Source organism: Miniopterus natalensis, chromosome 3 (assembly GCF_054644295.1).
Source record: "Miniopterus natalensis isolate mMinNat1 chromosome 3, mMinNat1.hap1, whole genome shotgun sequence".
NCBI classification, from domain to species: Eukaryota; Metazoa; Chordata; class Mammalia; order Chiroptera; family Miniopteridae; genus Miniopterus; species Miniopterus natalensis.
In genome coordinates, this window is record NC_142083.1 from 96,996,938 (window position 1) to 97,014,645 (window position 17,708).

Genomic DNA, 17,708 nt, shown 5'->3' on the forward strand with positions numbered 1-17,708 from the left:
GCTTCCCCAGGCGGGCCCCGGGTGGGCCAGCGGGAGAGTCCCGCCCGCTCCCCACCCCCCGCCGCCGGCGCCCGCAGCCTCCAGCCTCCACCTCGCTCACCCCTCCTCCCGCACTTTCCCGGCTCTCCCTCCCTCCCTCTCGGCGCGCACAGCCGGACTCTGCGCTCTGCTCGCTGGCCACCCTGGGAATCGCCACCGCCCAGACTGCGCCCGCCGTCCCCCCAGCGCTTGGGCACCTGTTGGAGGCACAGAGGCAGGTGCAGGGGGCTGGTCGTCGGGGGAGGGTAAGGGTGTGCGCGTTAGCCTGCAGGTGCCTGCGGGGTGGGGGGTTAGCCCGCTCGAGGCTGTAATTCCTGGCTCCTCTGGAGAGCCAATCTAAGGAGGAGGCATCTGAGGAAGGGGACCCCGGCTTGGGTTGCAGGGGGGGTGGGGGACCAGGCAGACAGGCAGGTGCTGGGACTGAATGGACAGTGGGAAGTGAATGTCTAGAGGGGTGGGTGACACCCGGACTAGACAAGCACCTGCGGCAGAAGGATGAATAGAGCCTCAGAGAGAGGAGGGGACCTACAGGGTGGCTTCAGGGAGTAGGCAGGGCCCAGGGACAGACGGAAGCCCAGAACGAGGGGCAGACAGAAGCCCAGAATGAGGGGCAGGAGCTGGGAAGATGACAAAAGGACAATCTAGAGGTAAGTGGGCAAGGCGAGGTGGAGCCAGGACATATCTGAGGGGAGTGGGTTAGCAGCCCAGCCCCTGTGGAGCAAGGCTGGGGGTTGGAGGACTGAGGCCTCCTGCCTGCCCCTCAGCTGGCACAGGCTGACCTCTCCCTGGACACCTAGAAAGGGAGGCCAGACTGGGGAGGTTGCTGCCTGCAGCCCATAGGTATAAGGAGTCAGCAGTGGGCTCATGCACTCCAACTCCCTCCCTGCAGACAGGGGTGCTGCATGAGGGGCCGCAGGGGTGATCGCATGACCATCAACATCCAGGAGCACATGGCCATCAACGTGTGCCCCGGGCCCATCCGGCCCATCCGCCAAATCTCTGACTACTTCCCCCGCCGGGGACCAGGACCTGAAGGGGGCGGTGGTGGGGGGGGCTTTGGGGAGGCCCCTGCTCGGCTGGCCCCCCTGGCCCTGGCCCCCCCTGCAGCCCTCCTTGGGGCCACCACGCCCGAGGATGGAGCTGAGGTGGACAGCTATGACTCGGATGATGCCAGTGAGTCTGGGGGCTTAAAGGGCCCAGGGTGGTAATGGGGCCCTCCAGGCTTGTGGGAACGGGTTGGGGCCCTGCTGGGTGTGTGTGTTGGGGGGGGGGGGGGGGAGGCAACAGCACTGCCACTACAGCTGCAGTCAGTGTGGAGATTACAGCTTTAGCAAGGCTCAATATTCAATATTTCTGCTGAGACAACCACCCACACAGCCCCAGTTGCAGCGAACCAGGAACCCAGACACACACACTTGCAGGCTGACAGATAGGGATACATGCACACACCTTCACAGCCAGCACACGGCAGGCCTGCCTGCCGGCTCGCACCCCTGTCTTTACACACTGACTACGCTACTTTTTCTCTCCTCCAGCCGCCCTGGGATCGCTGGAGTTTGACCTTCTCTATGACCAGGCCTCCTGCACTTTGCACTGCAGTATCCTCAGGGCCAAGGTGGGCACTTCCTACCTCCCAAGCCTCAGCCCTGCTTGCCTCCCACCAGGGAGGGGTGGGTTTCCACCCTCCCTTCCCTTCCAGTCTCCAGGCCAGACCCCTCTCCCTTCTCCATACCCCAAGGATCCACTCTGCTGGGGGAGGGCTGGGAGCTCACAGCCCTCTTTCCTCTCCAGGGCCTCAAGCCCATGGATTTCAATGGCCTGGCTGACCCCTACGTCAAGGTGCACCTGCTGCCTGGAGCCTGCAAGGTAATAGTGTCCTTCCTCCACCAGTCTGGCCCAGCTTGTGTGTCTACCTCCAACCTTCCCTTGCTTTCAGCCTCTGTGGATCTAGGGAACATGTATTGAGAACCCTTCATCCCCACACCTCAGGCCAATAAGCTAAAAACTAAGACTCAGAGGAACACTCTGAATCCAGTGTGGAATGAGGACCTGACGTACAGTGGAATCACGGACGATGACATCAGCCACAAGGTGCTCAGGTGAGGGGCCCATCCTCCCTGCTGCCAAGGATTGCAGCCCAGCTCAGCACCTCCTCTGGGACAGCTGCCATTGGAACCTTCTTTGGTTGATCTACTTCCTATTGAGCTGCTCTCAGATGCTCAAGTACAATCAGTGGCTCCTCAGCCCCTTTGGCAGCAGGACAAAATGTTTCCCTGGCATTCCTACCCCCAAAATAGGTCCTACTGCTCCTCCGACAGAGGACTGCCCTCTTCTGACTGGTCAGGTTCATTACTCCTAACTTTTGCCTGTTGTCTCTTTACCTGGAAAGTGCTCCCTGCTTCCTGTGTCTCTTTCCACCACCCTACGCTCCACTCGTTGTTTGAGGCTCTGCCTTGTCCTGAAAGCTTTCCCTGGTCACCGACCTCCCTTTTCACTTCTGGACTTAAGTCAGACCTATGCAGTGGAGGTCTGCCCATCTGTTGCCTGTGTCCCCCTAACATCTCTAAGGAGTGGGGTCTTAAGGGACAGGAAAGTTGCTCAGTCATCCTGGGAGGTGGAGCTGTGGGGAGAGTAGTCCTTGGCAGGGAATGAAGGGCAGCAAAGCCTAGGCTCCTGGAAGAGCTTTCCTTCCTTTGTTCTTGGGCAATAGGAAGTGATGGAAGAGTTTGCATCAGGGCAGGTCCCGCTCTGCCTTAATTAAATACACCTCACCTGTAAAATGGGCTGTGTGGTGAGCTGCAGGCCTGGCACCTGAGAAGGATGCTTTAATTTGCCGCCTTCCTCTGCCCCTCCCTTTACACTGCTCAGGCTGTCCCTGCTCCATCAGGATCTGCTCAGCTACTTCAGGAAGCTTTAACAAATCTTGGGGACCCTCCCCATCCTCACCTCCAGGGCCTGTGGACAGGATCCTACTGATTGTGTATAGGGTGTGCATTTGGTGGATGTGGGTCACGGACTCAGGATGTAAGAGCTAGAAGGGCCTTGAGGAGCCTTCGGCAGTTGAACAAGGTGCCCATACCTCCTATGGAGCTCCTGTCCTTTTCTGCATGGAGCAGGGAGCCGGCCTGGGAGACACGAGGCCAGAGATAAGAAATGATTGCTTTTATTTCTATTGTCCCCTTCTGCAGCCCCCTGTACTTCCTTCTGCTGTGACACTCTTGAGTAGCTGTGTCATGCAGGAGTGTTTGATTCCCAGCTCTGCCACTTTCTAGCAACCTTGAGACCTTGGGCAAGTCAACTTCCCAAAGCCTCAATTCCCATCTATAAAATGGAGATAATGATTACCTGCCTCCTAAAGCTACTATAAGGATCAAGTGAAAAGAAATGTAAAATGCAGAGCCCAGGGCTGGGTACCACTGAGCACTCAGAGATGTATTCCTCACTCTCTAGCTCCTGAACTATGGGGCCAGCCTTTCTGGGTTCTGCCTCTGGCCTCGGCTCCAGTCCACCTCACACACCACCAAGGTGATGTCTCTCACACGCAGCCCACTTACAGGAGAGGTGTCTTTAAGGCAGAGCGGGACCAGTCTCAGGTGCTCAGGGTTCCATCGGAGGCACTTTCTCACTGGCGTGGGGCTCAGGTACGCCAGGGGCCCTGACCTCGCAGTTTCCCCGCCAGGATCTCCGTGTGTGATGAAGACAAACTGAGCCACAATGAGTTCATCGGAGAGATCCGCGTACCCCTCCGCCGTCTCAAGCCTTCACAGAAGAAGCATTTTAATATCTGCCTCGAGCGCCAGGTCCCGGTCGGTGCGGGGCTGTAGGGCGCTAAGGGGAGGGGGCCCCGGGGAGGCCAGGTTTCCAGAACCTTCTCTTTGCCCTCTCAGCTGGCTTCACCCTCTTCCATGTCGGCAGCACTGAGGGGCATATCCTGTTACCTGAGGGAGGTAAGGGACCTCACATGGACCAGCCTGGGTGGGAGGCGGTAAGGTTGCAGGCTGACCTCTGTGTCTGCCCCGAAGCTGGAGCAGGTGGACCAGGGGCCTGGGCTGCTGGAAGAACGCGGGCGCATACTGCTGAGTCTCAGCTATAGCTCGCCGCGCCGGGGGCTGCTGGTGGGCATCATACGCTGTGCCCATCTGGCTGCCATGGACGTCAATGGCTACTCCGACCCCTATGTCAAGACGTGAGCCCTCCCCCTGCCCTGGGGCCCACCCTGCCCTCCCCAGGGAGCCCGACCCCTGCCCTAGTCTCCTCGGGCCTGGGATAGCCCTGACCGCGCTCCTCTGCCCCACCCCACCTCCTCTGCAGGTACCTGAGGCCGGACCTGGATAAGAAATCCAAGCACAAAACAGGTGTGAAGAAGAAGACTCTCAACCCAGAATTTAATGAGGTAAATGGGGCAGGGACCAGAAATCATGGGGGCAGGGGGATGGGGGGGGCGGGTAGGGCAACACCTCATGGAAAATGTGGCTTGCCCTGTCCTAGGAGTTCTTCTATGAGATGGAGCTCTCAGCTCTGGCCACGAAGACTCTGGAAGTCACAGTCTGGGACTATGACATTGGCAAATCCAACGACTTCATTGGTGAGGGAGGAGCCTGCTGGGTGGTGCTGATGGAGGGCCAACTGGCAGTGAGCAGGGTCCTGATTTTGCCTCGACTGCTCCCCAGGTGGCGTGTCCCTGGGGCCAGGGGCCCGGGGAGAGGCCCGGAAGCACTGGAGTGACTGTCTGCAGCAGCCAGACACAGCCCTGGAGCGCTGGCACACCTTGACCAGCGAGCTGCCCCCTGCAGCCGGGGCTCTGCCCTCAGCCTGAGCAGGGCAATCAACTGCCCAGCACAGGCCCCTTGGGGCTGGGTCCAGTACCCGACCTTCGCACGAGTGTGTTGCACGTTTACACGGGGTGGCTGCCCCGCCCCGCCCTGCACTACCTGTCTTATTTCGTGAGAGTCTCTGTGACTGTGGGTCTGTCTTCTTGTGAGGGCTGTGGAGATCTGTATTCACATATGCAAACTTCCTCCTGCCTGACTCGCTACTACATGCAAATATGCAAACCACCTGCCCTGTGCACGCCTGCCGGGAGGTCCTGCCAGGGCCCCCGCCCCAAGGCCCCGGCTGCTGCTCCTCTTTCTTGCCTCTCCAGGCTGCCCCGTCCCCTCTGCCCACAGGGAGGAGGTCGGATTAGGGGGGGTTCAAAGGAGGAGAAAGTTTCCAGAAAAGGAGAGAAACCAAAAAAGAGCCAATCCTTTAACACAGAATCGTTCAAAAAGCAAAACATCTCGCCCTGTACAGCTGCCCTTTTAAACAGAAGGGGGGGGGGGCAGGCACCGCAGGGTCTCTGCCTCTCCCAGAGGTGGCAGATGTTCCCAGCCACTCATTTAAATAACTGTCCACAGGATGGGGCCAGGATGTGAGGGCAGGCCCCTGCCCTCTGGTGAGGGGCCCACCTGCCAGGGGACATTTGTGCATGTTTATGCCTTTTCTGATTGTGTCAGTGGCCACAGCATGGCAACTGGGCGTCAATAAATGTCTCTGTGGAAGCTGGGGGCTCGTGTGTGCTGGCACAGGGGGCACTGGACAGGGGCTCAGGCAGAGGGGGTCACTCCGGGATGTCGATCACCAGGTCATCATCTCCGTCCAGGGCATCATCCCCGCTGCCTGCATCGCTGAACATCTGCCGAGGGACTGCACTCAGGATCGTAGGGGGGGGCATCTTAGGGGGTGGCAGTGGGGCCAGGGCTGCCCCCACCCCAGCCCCAGAACCCCGGCTGGGGAAAGTCAGCGGCCCTCCCACAGGGCAGTCAGGGGGTCCCACCGTCATCTGCAGCAGGGGGGAAAAACACAGGGAGGGGCTGTCAGGGAGGAATGGGACCTCCAGGGGGCTGGCACTGTTCGGTAAGGCAGTTCTGGGGGATGGGGAAGGGGCAAAGGCTCATTCAGGGGGTATTGGACACAGCCGGGCCAGCCATGCTGGAATCAGGAGCTCTGCCCCACCTTAGCCCCTGCAGAGTCTCAAACCAGCAAGTGCCTAGGGGTAAGTGGTAGTGATGGAGGCAGTGATGAGGGTGGTGGTGGAGCTTAGAGGAAACCAGGAGGGAAAGGCTGGGCCCCACCCTCACCAGGGAGGCACCTTGGCAGCCCCTGTGATGGCAGTTAGGGCCAGACTCAGAGTCAGCCTGGAGTGCCTGCCTGCCTACCTGCCTCTGGGCACCTCAGATCCCACTGGCCTCCTGTCCCTCCTCCTACTGTGGGACTCACTGGTTCAGTGGGGGTATCCTAGGTCTTCACCCCCTGCTAGTGAGGCTTCTTATATCTGGGATGGGCCCCTCCTTGGGATCCCCGCAGTCACTGGCCTAGGCCAGGCCCTCCTCTCAGCTCACCTGGACTACGGTACCAGCCTCCTAACTGGACTCCCTGCCTTCAGCCTCTCCCAGATCCAGCTCCTCCTCCGCACTGCAGCCAGAGTGAGCTCTCTAAAACACAAACCTGAGCGAGTCATTCCTCCACTGGAGGGCCTCAGCCTCTTTGCTGCCTGCAAGACAGGCAGTGCTGCGTGCCTGAGAACAGGCCAGTCCTTCCACCGGAGTGTCCTTTTCTATTTGTCAAAAGTCCTGCTTTGTCCTCTGAGGCTGGGAAGTGGCCTCTGTCCTTCCCAATCCTCCAGCCCCACCCCTGCCGGGTCCTTATACTCCTCCCCACACAGTGCTCCATGGGCTTCATGCTTTGCCTGAGCACCTACTAATAGTGATTCCCATTAACGATCTCAGACCATTCTGACCACCCTGGAAAGGAGAGGTCATGGGCCAAAGGAGAAAACTGAGGCTGCCAAGTCCCCACTGGGCAGTGTTCAATCTGGCCCTGGGGTGGGGGTGACAGAAAATGCTTATGTGTGTTCTCCACAGTGGCCCTTCTGATTGCTTTAACCCACTCAGCCCTCATGGCGTTCCTTCACTGCTGTTCCTAGGGTGCCGTGGAGGGCCAGAGTGGGTTTTTAATCAGGGTCAGCACCTCAGGGTACAGATGTCTGCCAGGACTGATGACAGACAGGAGGCCCAGTACTGGGCACTCATGTGTACACACAGGAGCAGACACACATGTACAGCTGAAAAAAACAGCGGCATGAGAACTGTCCCTTCCCTCTGGCCACTACTCTTGACCCCTACTCTAGGTTCCCAAGTCCTAACCCTGCTTGCACTTACTCAATGGCCTCCTCAGGTGACCAATAGCAGCTAATGTTGATCTATGGCTTACTAGAGACCAGGCACTGGGCTAAGTTTTCTCTCCTTTAACTCATTTTATTGTGACAGTGACCCCATGACCCCATGGGAAGAAAGCTGAAGCTCATCGAGTTAAATGACATGCCCAAGGTCACATGGAGGAGCTGGGATCTAAACCCAGCCAAGTCGGACTGAGGCCCAGGCTCTTAACTGACCTGTTTCAGTCTTTGCAGCTTTCCCTCCTCTCCTCAGATTTGCTACCTCCAGTCTCCATCCGCCAAGTCACTCAGAAATGTCAAGACCTCCACTCCCTTTACAGACCCTCCAGACTCTGGACGTCAAGGCCTTCTATGATCCCATCTCATTGTAGTTCTTTCCAATGTTGTTCAAGATCTCATGACTCCTACTCCAGCCCAAGCAACTCTTTCACCATGTCCTTTGTCTTCCTTCCACCACTGCCTCAGCCAGTAATATCCAAATCTCACTTACCCTGGGCTCAAATGTTACCTCTTTTGTGAGGCGTTCCCCGAATTATCCCCTTCCTCAAGCACAGCAACTGACTTGGGCTCCCAACCAAGATTTTCTCTCACTGACCAGAACTTAGCTCCCCAACACTCCTCTACTTTAGGACCCAACATCGCAGAAAGCCTCAAACTGCCAAGCCCATGCCACACCACACCTTTACTCATAGGCTCCAGGTTTCACTGACCCTTGCCATCTCCACCATCCTGCCCTATAGGCCAGAAACAAAAGCCCTGCTAAGTAGAGTGAAGAGTCAGTGTATCACCCGTTACCTACCTATTTTCAGGCATGAGGGTCAAGGTCACACAGGGAGTTAAGTGGCAAAGCCGGGATACAAACTCTAGAACCCACACTCAACACCACCACACGGCGTCTCATTTCACTTCTGGCTCCAAAACCTTGAGTCGGCAGTCCACCCAACTTGACAGCTGTCCAGCCTGGTACCTATTCCACTTTGATTCAGAGGTGGATGGGCACTGTGCCTTCTGTGCCCTTGTCTCCTGGGGCTAGGTGTGCAGACCTCTTCTCTTCTCCACCCACAGTCTTACCTGCCGATCGCATCCACTTCCATGCTGATGACTTTCAAGTATGTACCCCATGAGCCCCAGGCTCACATTACCCAGTTGTCTTGTTGGCATTTCCAGACGGCATCTCAACATGTCAAAAAACAAACTTGTCTTCTCTCCCAAACCTGCTCTTCCCAGTCCTCACTTCTTCAGTTGCTCAGGAGTTGTCCTTGACATCTTTATCATGGCCCACACTGGTCTTTCTGTGGCTCATTCTTTGAAATAGACCCATGACCCACTTTTCACCCTCTCCATTGCTATCTGGTTTAGTGCAGTAGCCTCCTCACTGGTCTCCCTATTTCCATCCTGACCTAAGCCCCTCCCCTCCCCAGCCTATTCTCCACACAGCAATGTCAGCAATTTTGTTAACATGTAAATCAGATCAGATTCTCCCTCTGCCCAATCTCTCCAAAGGCTCCCTATTCATTCATAGTACAAGCCAAAGTCTTTAGAAACCTACAAGGCCTACACAATCTTATCCCTCAGTTACTTCTCTGACTTGCTCTTTGAACATCCTCTCCCTTCTGACTTTCATCCAATCACACTGGACTCCTTCCTGGTCCCAGAACAAGCCAAATCTGCACACATTCCTGCCCCAGGGCCTTTGCACTGGTTATTCTTCCTGATTGAAACACTTTTCCAGAGAGCTTGTTCCCACTTCAGTGAAGTTTCTGACCAAATAGCATCCCAGACCACCTAACCAGAAATATCACCCCCATCTACTCTGGTGCTTTCCATCCTCTTTACTTGACTCCATTTTTCTGTACTGATACCTACTTATCTTGTTTATTTTCTGCCTATCTTGCTAAAACGCAAGTTTCAGGAAGGCACCTGCAGCACCCAGAACAGTGCCTGGTACATAGTAAGACACTCCATAAACACTTGCTGATTACATGTATTTTGATTGCTCACTTTACAGACACAGAATCTGAGACCTAGAGGGTGAAAGAGCCCTGCTCAAGGTCCCACGGTTTTAACTGGTGCAGCCTTGACTTGATTCTGGATCCCACAACTCCACCCCACCCTCTGGGGTTGCCTGGCATCACAGAACACCTGTGAAAATGGGCCTGGCCCCTAGTCACACTGAAGCAATATAAGAGCAGGACCCTAGGCACCTTCACTCTGAGTTCCCCAACGTTGGTCCTGCTCCTGATCTATCTCTACATCGAGCCTGTGAGCCAGCACTTCTCTGACCCATACCCCTCATTACCTAGTGCTAGGCTGGGCCCCCAGCAGCCCCAAATCAATCCTTCAAAATTCTTGGACAGGCCCCCAGCCCCTGTCTTGAGCCTCCCTCAAATGGCTATCCTCCTGCCACTCTGGCCCCTCCCTAACATTCCCAAATCAGGGTACCTTGAGTTTCCGGGGCAGGCGGGGCCGTTTCTCCCGCTTGGGCCTCAGGGGGCTGGGCTCGGGCAGCTGCAGGGCCAGGTAGTCAGAAGGGAATGGGGGGTAAGGGGGGGAAGCCAGCTGCAGGTGGGAATGGGGGAATGGAGATGGGAAATGGAATGGATGGGTGGGGGGTGAAGGGAAAAAATGCAAACAGGAAGAATGGAAAAACAAGAGATGGTGATGAGTGTGGCTTCTGAGAACAGAAGGGGATGGGACAGCAGCAGGACTATGTCCTGGGGTCTGCTCTCCTCAGTTATATCTGTCCCCCATTTCTACACCAGAGAGAACTGGGCAGCCCTGACTCACACCCCTCCAAGGGATGCTTGCTGGCCACACCCAGACTGATGTCCCCAGCACTGGGCTGGCTTCACCAAAGCCTGGCCCCTCTACCCAAATGACACCCACCATCTTCCCAGGCATCTTAATTACCATTGCCCTCCCTTGACCCCAACTCACCGAGCTCAGGTAGGGGGAAGGGGCCCCGGAGGCCTGAAGGGGAAACCCTGTTGAAGGAGGCAGAGAGAGGCTGGAGGGAGAGGGGGCACCCCCCATCGGAGGGCTTCTCTTCCTGGAGAAAGGATAGGGGAGGGGGTCAGAGGAAGCTAGGAGGCCCAGGTGCCCTCCAACCCCTATCCCCAGAGAATGATGGCTTCTTCTCACCTCTTGGGGGCTGGTGTGTCCGACAACTTGGGTGTCCCCTCTGTCTCGCTGTTATCTGAAGATGCAGTGGCATCTGAGTCTGTGAGCGGGGAGAGCTGGTCAGTAAGCAGGGTTCCTGTCTACCTCAGAGGGGTATAATCTCAACTCTATGGAAGGGCTCCAGAGAAGCTGCCTCTTCAGTTGGTGCACACATGCTATTCTGGGGAGCCCACAAATCCTCCAGCTTCTTAAAATGTCTTCACAACTGACTTTCACAAACACTTCCTGCCAGGCTCCTCCATGATAACGCATTTGTCAAGTACTTACTGTGTGCCAGCCGGGCCGGGCACTCTGTACTTTTAGACATTGGTCTAGAGCACTTTACATTCATCACCCTTCCTTGTCTTCTTAACCATCCAGGAAGGTGATGACCTCACCTCCACTTTTCAGATGAGGTCACTGAGGCTGAGAGTTAGGTGTGGGGACTTGAACCCAGGTATCTGACTCTCCGGCCAATTCATGCCACTCTCTCCTCATTCACCTCTAAGCTGCCTTCAGCTCCTGGCTCTGCTCCATTCCCTATATCCAGGGTCCTGATAATCTACCTCTCAAATTTCTCCTACCTTTATCCAATGCCCTCTATTCCAACTGCCACAAGGTCAAGCTACTACCTTGTGGTGTCAAAATCACATAAGCAATCTCGCCTCTCTGCAGCACTGTCCACTCCCACTCCAGAATGACTTAAAACATAAACCTGACCAAATCTGAAATGCTTAATGTGGCCTCAAACCTACCTTTCTGATCTCCCAACCAAACTGTACTCTTCACATCATGTCAACTTAATCAAAAAACATTTATTTCCCAGTTCTGTGCCTCCACCTAGAAGATCTGTCATTCATTTGACAAATAACTGCTACATGTGATATGTGCCTTTCTCAGTTTCTTGGCTCAGACTTATCCTTTAAGAAGCAAATTAATATACATGTCTAATCACTATTGTACACCTGAAACTAATATACTGTGTCAATTGTAACTGAAAAAGAAAAATACCAAAAAAAGTACAATTTAATGCCTTTCTGAGAAGTCTTCCCCAAAATCCTTCAGGCCCAGTTAATTGCTGGCTCTTCCAGAACTCTATTCTCACTTGTCATGGTTCTCCTTATACTGTGCTAAAATGAGTCATGTGTGTGTGGGTATTTCCCTGACCAGAGTGTGGGATTCTCCAGGATACAAGTGGTGGCTTACGTGTCTAGCTCTTAATTTGCAGATTTATCACACTCTGATTATGAACATGCCGGTTCTCTCATGTTTCCTGTCCTGAAACACCCCTCCATCAAGAAGTTATCTGGAATACCTCAGGGAAGGAACAAGCAGGCAATGAGAAGCCAGAATAAAAGCCAAATGTTTTGCCACGACCTACATGAGCTGGCTTTTCCTTATTTCTCTGACCTCATATCATCTACTATCCTATAATATGCAGATGAATGATGGTGTGTGTTCAAATAAAACAGTATTTATGAAAGCCTGGCTGAATATTGTTTGCTGACCCTGCTCTAGACCAATGTCTAAAAGTACTACAGAGTGCCCAGCTAGCATGGCTCAGCGGTTGAGCATCAACCTATGATCCTGACTGATTCCTGGTCAGGGCACATGCCGGGGTTGTAGGCTCGATCCTTAGTGGGGGTGGGGGGGTGGGGGGGGTGAGGGAGGCAGTTGATCAATGACTCATCAATGATGTTTCTCTCTCTCTCTTCCTCTCCCTTCCTCTCTCTGAAACCAATAAAGATATATATATATATATATATATATATATATATAAAGTACCACAGAGGGAGGTGACTGTGACATGGCTTGAGGGTCCCATCCTGGAACAGAGGCACAAATGCCAAATGTAGAGCTTTTTCAAACTGTCTCAACTCAGTAGGTCATGAAGTCAATTTATTGGCTTGCAACCAGCATTCAATGAAAAACAGAAAAAGCAGTCTAAAAAGTATCAGAAAAAATTGTGTATAGTGATCTTAACATCATTTCATTAAATTTTGTTTTGTAAGTAAGTATTTAAGTAGGGACTTGTTCATGATGTAAAACATATTACTGATTGTAAATAGTGCTCCGAAAAAGTTTGAAAACACTGCTTATATGTCTTAGCTCTTCTGCTCTTCAGACAACCTGGTCTTCTGTTACCTCAGAGTATTTGTATTTGGTTACTCTGCCTGAAACCTCTCATTCATATCTTCTAAGATTTTTTCCCCTTCTTATCTAGGTCCTAACTCAAACACTACTTCCTAAAAAAGGCCTTTCTTGGACATTGTTTTGAAACATTGCCTGCCGTCTCCTTTTATATGGTCTGCAAACTAAGAATGGCTTTTACATTTTTTAATGGTCTGGGGGGGAAGGGGAATGAAAGAAAAATATTTTATGACATGAAAATTATGTGAAATTCAGTTTTACTGACACAGCCATGCTCATTTATTTACATATCACCTCTGGCTGCTTTTGCACTACAACAGCAGAACTGAGTAGCTGTGACAAAGATTATGTTCTGCAAAGCCTAAAATATATGCTATCTAGTCCTTTACAGAAAAGTTTACCAACCCCTGCTCTACCCTGATTTTATTCCTTTCAAATCTAAAATTCTAATTTCTTGCTTACTTATTATCCCCAACTAGAACACAAATTTCAAGAGACTTCATCCATCTTGGTCACCATAGTATCTCCTGTGCAAAGTACAGTGCCTGAAACACAGTCGATGTTCAATAAATACTTGAGTGAAAGAATGGTAGAAGTGAAGGGCAAACAACTGGGCTTAAGAACCATTGGAAGCTGTATCAGCTTCCACAGCCTAAAAGGAGGGGCCCAGGAAGCTTGCTGAAGCGCCAGGAATCATGTCCTTCACCAGTTTTTCATGCTCACCAGAAGAGTCTTCATCCACGTTTTCATATTGCAGAAGTCGGTCTAGGAGGAAACTGAGGAAAGAAGCAGGGAGAGTGAGTGTTTATTCCCGCCTCGGCAATGTTCTCCCGGGCCCTTGTCCCTTCTAGCTGGCCCGTTGGATCCTAGCAACAGCCCCAAGGCAGGCACCATGCATTTGTGGCATTCTCGGACGGGGTCTGAATACGTAGATCTACAGCAACCTCGTCACCCGCAGGCCTCCCTTCTCCAACCCAGCGTGCCTCACCTCTTGTCCCGGGACACCTTCAGCAATTTCCTCTGTGCCTTCCTCAGTTCCTCCTGAAAGCACTCGTGCTCCTGCATTACAGTCAAGGCGCCCGCTGAGCCGACGGTGGTCCGGAAAGGGGCCCGGAACCCAGCAAAAGCTCACCCCATTCCCTTTACTCGTGGGTAAACTGAGGTCCAACCAGCGACAAGCCTCCCCCCCTCCCCCTCGCCCCATCACTCACGTAGATGAGGAACTTGAGCTTCCGCTTCAGGTTTCGGTATTTCTTCTTGTAGTCCACTTCGCCGTCTGCCGGCCCGTTCATGACCAGCCCCGGGAGCAGCGCCCCAGCACTGAAGTCCCGCTACCCTGAAACGGCTCAGCTCCGCCTCTCACGCCTCCACTTCCGGAGACTAGGTAAAACTGTGCTTGCTGGGACTACAACTCCCGGCGTACCCCGCGCCCAGGGCTCGTTACCACACTGGCTGCCCTCTCAGGGAATACCGGGAACGGAACGTTGCTTCAAGCGGCTACCGTGAAGTTGGCGTCGCCGCGACGTGATGATGTCACAAAGATGGAGGATGCAGGAGAGCGCCTTTACTGATTCTAAAAATGCTCAGCGGTTGGAAGGCATAAGTCTTCCCCCGGGATCCCTAGTTTTCAGGAGAGATGTCTGTTTTCTTCTGTCTTTCGAAGTCACAGCGGCCTAGCTGGCCCGTGACCACGGACAGAGGCGTCGCGGATTGATTACGTTACACCCAAAGGTTGCGCCGAATCGGTTTCTAACGAGAATTTTAAAAAAACGATTGGTTCTAAGGAAAGGAAGGAGCCGCGAGACCCTCCAACTGCCGGGGAAATCAGGTTTTGTCTGGCAAAGTCCTCGGTCCAAGCGGGCCGCAACCGCCACTCAACGGCCCCTCGCCACACGGCGCCACTACACTGCGCGTGCGCAAGCTCCTGTCAAACGTGCTAACGGAGGCCGAGAAGATAAAAAAGGCGGGAGCTACGAATCCCAATTAGAGCAAAATGGCGCGGGAAAACGAGATGCAGGAGTTCACTCGTAGCTTCTTCCGAGGCCGCCCGGACCTCAGGTGCACTGGGTTGGGGTTGGGGTTGAAAAGAGCAGGGGCAGGGCGCGGACTCCCCCTTGACACGTGTCTCCACAGCATGCTCACGCACTCCATCGTGCGGCGGAGGTTCTTGGCTCACACTGGCCGTGACCATCTGAATCCCAAGGAGAAGCAGGCACTGAAGCGGCTAGTTGAGGAGGAACTGCTGAAGATGCAGGTGTGGGCGCTGAGGCCCCGCTACGGGAGGCAGGGTTTGTTGCCTAGGAGTAGGGGCCTGAGAGAGGGTGAGGCAGAACATCACCTTGATACAGGTTTTGCCCTCTTGATGCACAAACAGGTGGATGAAGCGGGTGCCAGAGAAGGACTAGACCTTGCCAAGAAGGCAAAGAGGCCTCCCACCCCCTGCAGTGACCCAGAGAGAAAAAGGCTCCGTGTGAATTCGGAATCAGGTTAGTGCCTTCTGCACGGTGGTTCATTCAAAAAGTATTTACCCTGCATGTATTATGCTCCAAGGCACTGGATGAAGTCATGAGGTCAGTGAGTCAGGGACCAGGAACAGGGTGGACTGACAACTGTTTCCTGCTGTCCTTCCCTTCATCTGTCAGTGCAGGGTTTGAGGCAACCTATTATCCCAAGTGGAGGGAGAAGGGACAGGAGGAACCTGTCCCAACCTTCTCTTCTCTCCACATTCCAGAGCCCAGTGCTGCAGCCTCCAATCCAAACTGCTTCAGCCACCCGGCAAAGTATGGGATGGCAGCAGTAGTCAGCCCAGTGAAGGAGAGTCCAAAGCGAGCCTCAAAAAAAGCAGTTGAGAGCAGTGACGAGGAAGAACAGAAGAGGGACCTTACTGCAAAGGTTGGATCAGAGGAGGCAGTGAAGGAGAGCTGTGAGGAAGAGGAGGAGAGCTCTGCTGGAACAAGTAAGGTTTGGAAAGAGGAGAGCAGTGGGGAAGAGGATAAGGAGGAGTCCAAAGGCAGGACTAGGAATAAACGTGCAACAAGAGACAGGACCCGGTGGAAGGGTGGCAAAAGGCAGAGTGGAAGCAGTGAGGAGGATGGGGAAGACAGCTGGAGGAAGTTGAAACCAGCTACTAAAGGCATGGGAAAGTCAGCCAAAGTGGAAAATGGAAAGACAGCCAATGGTGAGGCAAGTGATTCAGAGAGGGAGGCCAGTGACAGTGAGGCAGGGGGGACCCCCAAGGGGGAGAGGAAGAACCACTCTTACAGGAAGAGCGCCAAGAAAAGCAGGACACGAAGCTCTTCCTCCTCCTCTTCAAATGGCAGTCCGGAACCCAGAGGCAGGAAGGTGAGGGTGAGGATGGGGTGGGAGGCCACAACTAAGAACAAGCAGGCACCAGGCAAGATTTCAGACAGTGGGAAGCAGGCCATGCAAGAGAGTAACAGTGAGGAGGAACCCACCCAAAGGACGGAAAACAAAGGGGCTAAAAGACACCAGGAAAGTGAAAAGGAGAGCGAGGGGGAGGAGATCCTAGCCAAGAAAGAGAACAGAGAGGAAGAGGATTGGAAACTCAGAACTCCAAACAATGGAGGGAGAAAGTCAGCTTGGGAGGAGAGGAGCGGTAAGCAGAAAAACAGGGCTGTGCTGGGAGACTGGGGGGACAAAGAGGAAGAGAAGGAGAAAGGAGCAGAAGGCAGCGGAGGTAACAGTGAGGGAGATGAAGAGCCCCTAGTGCGGAGAAAGAGCAAGGACAGGACTCAGTGGAATGGTGGCAAAAGGCAGAGTGGAAGCAGTGAGGAGGATGGGGAAGACAGCTGGAGGCAACCAGCTACTAAAGGCATGGGAAAGTCAGCCAAAGTGGAAAGTAGAAAGACAGCCAATGGTGAGGCAAGTGACTCAGAGAGGGAGGCGAGTGACAGTGAGGCAGGGGGGACCCCCAAGGGGGAGAGGAAGAACCGCTCTTACAGGAAGAGCTCCAAGAAAAGCAGGACACGAAGCTCTTCCTCCTCCTCTTCAAATGGCAGTCCGGAACCCAAAGGCAGGAAGGTGAGGGTGAGGATGGGGTGGGAGGCCACAATTAAGGGAAGAGGGAGACCCAGACTCAAGCCCAGAAGTCCTGGCCTTCAGCTGTTGTCTTTCCTTGCCAGGCTGGTCATCGTGATGAGGACCACCCTGCTGTGATGAGACTAAAGCGCTACATTCGGGCCTGTGGTGCCCATCGCAACTACAAGAAGCTGCTGGGCTCCTGCCGCTCACGCAAGGAGCGCCTGTGTGTCCTCCGGGCAGAGCTGGAAGCTCTGGGCATGAAGGGTTAGGCTGGGTATATCCTGGGGGCTGCAGGAGAGGTCCGTGGCTGCTGGGCAGGAGAGGATCACAAGCTTCTTCTGCCCCAGGTAACCCTTCTTTAGAGAAGTGTCGGGCTCTGAAGGAGCAGCGTGAGGAGGCAGCTGAGGTGGCATCCTTGGACGTTACTAACATTATCAGCTGTTCAGGTGAGGGGCTTCCTACTACTCCCCAGGAACAGATGGGGCTTGGACTTTCTTAGACAAGTAATCTACTTCCCTCCAGGTCGGCCACGCAGACGCACGGCCTGGAACCCTTCAGAAGCAGCCACCCCTGGGGAGCTATACCGCCGGGCCCTGGACTCAGAGGAAGAGCGGCACCGTCCCCCAAGGCCAGACTGGTCACATATGCGTGGCATCATCAGCAGTGATGGTGACAGTAACTGAGCTCCCCCATCTATTAACAGGGACTTTACACACTTGTAGAAAGCACATATATAGCCTGCCCCCGACAACCAACCCCTATTCTGTGCCCGCAGAGCAAAAGTAACTTTCTTCAGAGACTTGAAACCCCCAGAGACACAGTTGTTGGGATCTCACTTCTCAGTTTCACATTCTCAGTTTAAAGTGCTTACAGGGGTTTATTTTTTGACTTAATAAAGAAGTGTTTGAATCACCTCATCAAAACTAGTCCCCCACTCTCATTCCCCTGTACTTGGGGCCAGGAGGCTGAGAAGTGGCCACTGTCTTCCCATCCACCCCTAGTCTGGTTCCCTTTAATTTCCCTCAGGTTCTCCAAAGAAGTCCCAGCTTTTAGACCCTGCCATCCAGTCTGCTACCAGACTCTATTCATGAGTGTGGTTCCT

At 54.0% G+C, this 17,708-nt stretch overlaps 3 protein-coding genes across 7 annotated transcripts; 2 read left to right on the forward strand and 1 right to left on the reverse strand.

Moving 5' to 3' along the window:
* Positions 1 to 941: 941 nt before the first annotated feature.
* Positions 942 to 4,855, forward strand: DOC2A (double C2 domain alpha). The gene is made up of 10 exons (XM_016218561.2): positions 942 to 1,212; positions 1,575 to 1,654; positions 1,831 to 1,905; positions 2,029 to 2,138; positions 3,719 to 3,845; positions 3,927 to 3,986; positions 4,062 to 4,225; positions 4,351 to 4,432; positions 4,528 to 4,624; positions 4,710 to 4,855. Exons 1-10 carry the CDS (start codon positions 942 to 944, stop codon positions 4,853 to 4,855), a joined length of 1,212 nt encoding a protein of 403 aa, XP_016074047.1.
* On the reverse strand, positions 4,441 to 13,924 carry INO80E (INO80 complex subunit E). Of its 4 annotated transcripts, none has more exons than XM_016218562.2 (7): positions 13,777 to 13,924; positions 13,554 to 13,624; positions 13,289 to 13,341; positions 10,397 to 10,475; positions 10,193 to 10,304; positions 9,698 to 9,814; positions 4,441 to 5,860 (listed from the first exon to the last, which is right to left on the reverse strand). In XM_016218562.2, the coding sequence occupies exons 1-7, from the start codon at positions 13,855 to 13,857 to the stop codon at positions 5,639 to 5,641; spliced, it is 735 nt and encodes a 244-aa protein (XP_016074048.1). In that variant the 5' UTR covers positions 13,858 to 13,924; the 3' UTR covers positions 4,441 to 5,638. The 4 variants fall into 4 exon arrangements, with proteins under 4 accessions (XP_016074048.1, XP_016074050.1, XP_016074051.1 ...); XM_016218564.2 differs by having other exon boundaries at positions 4,442 to 5,860; positions 9,698 to 9,763; positions 13,777 to 13,921; XM_016218566.2 differs by lacking the exon at positions 4,441 to 5,860 and adding an exon at positions 6,426 to 6,512 and having other exon boundaries at positions 13,777 to 13,917.
* Positions 13,925 to 14,106: 182 nt separating this feature from the next.
* Positions 14,107 to 17,617, forward strand: HIRIP3 (HIRA interacting protein 3). 2 transcript variants are annotated; one of them, XM_087815784.1, is made up of 7 exons: positions 14,107 to 14,623; positions 14,699 to 14,819; positions 14,940 to 15,051; positions 15,297 to 16,606; positions 16,675 to 16,870; positions 16,954 to 17,052; positions 17,129 to 17,617. In XM_087815784.1, the coding sequence occupies exons 1-7, from the start codon at positions 14,559 to 14,561 to the stop codon at positions 17,287 to 17,289; spliced, it is 2,064 nt and encodes a 687-aa protein (XP_087671910.1). In that variant the 5' UTR covers positions 14,107 to 14,558; the 3' UTR covers positions 17,290 to 17,617. The 2 variants fall into 2 exon arrangements, with proteins under 2 accessions (XP_087671910.1, XP_016074046.2); XM_016218560.2 differs by having other exon boundaries at positions 16,708 to 16,870; positions 17,129 to 17,611.
* The last annotated feature ends 91 nt before the right edge of the window (positions 17,618 to 17,708 follow it).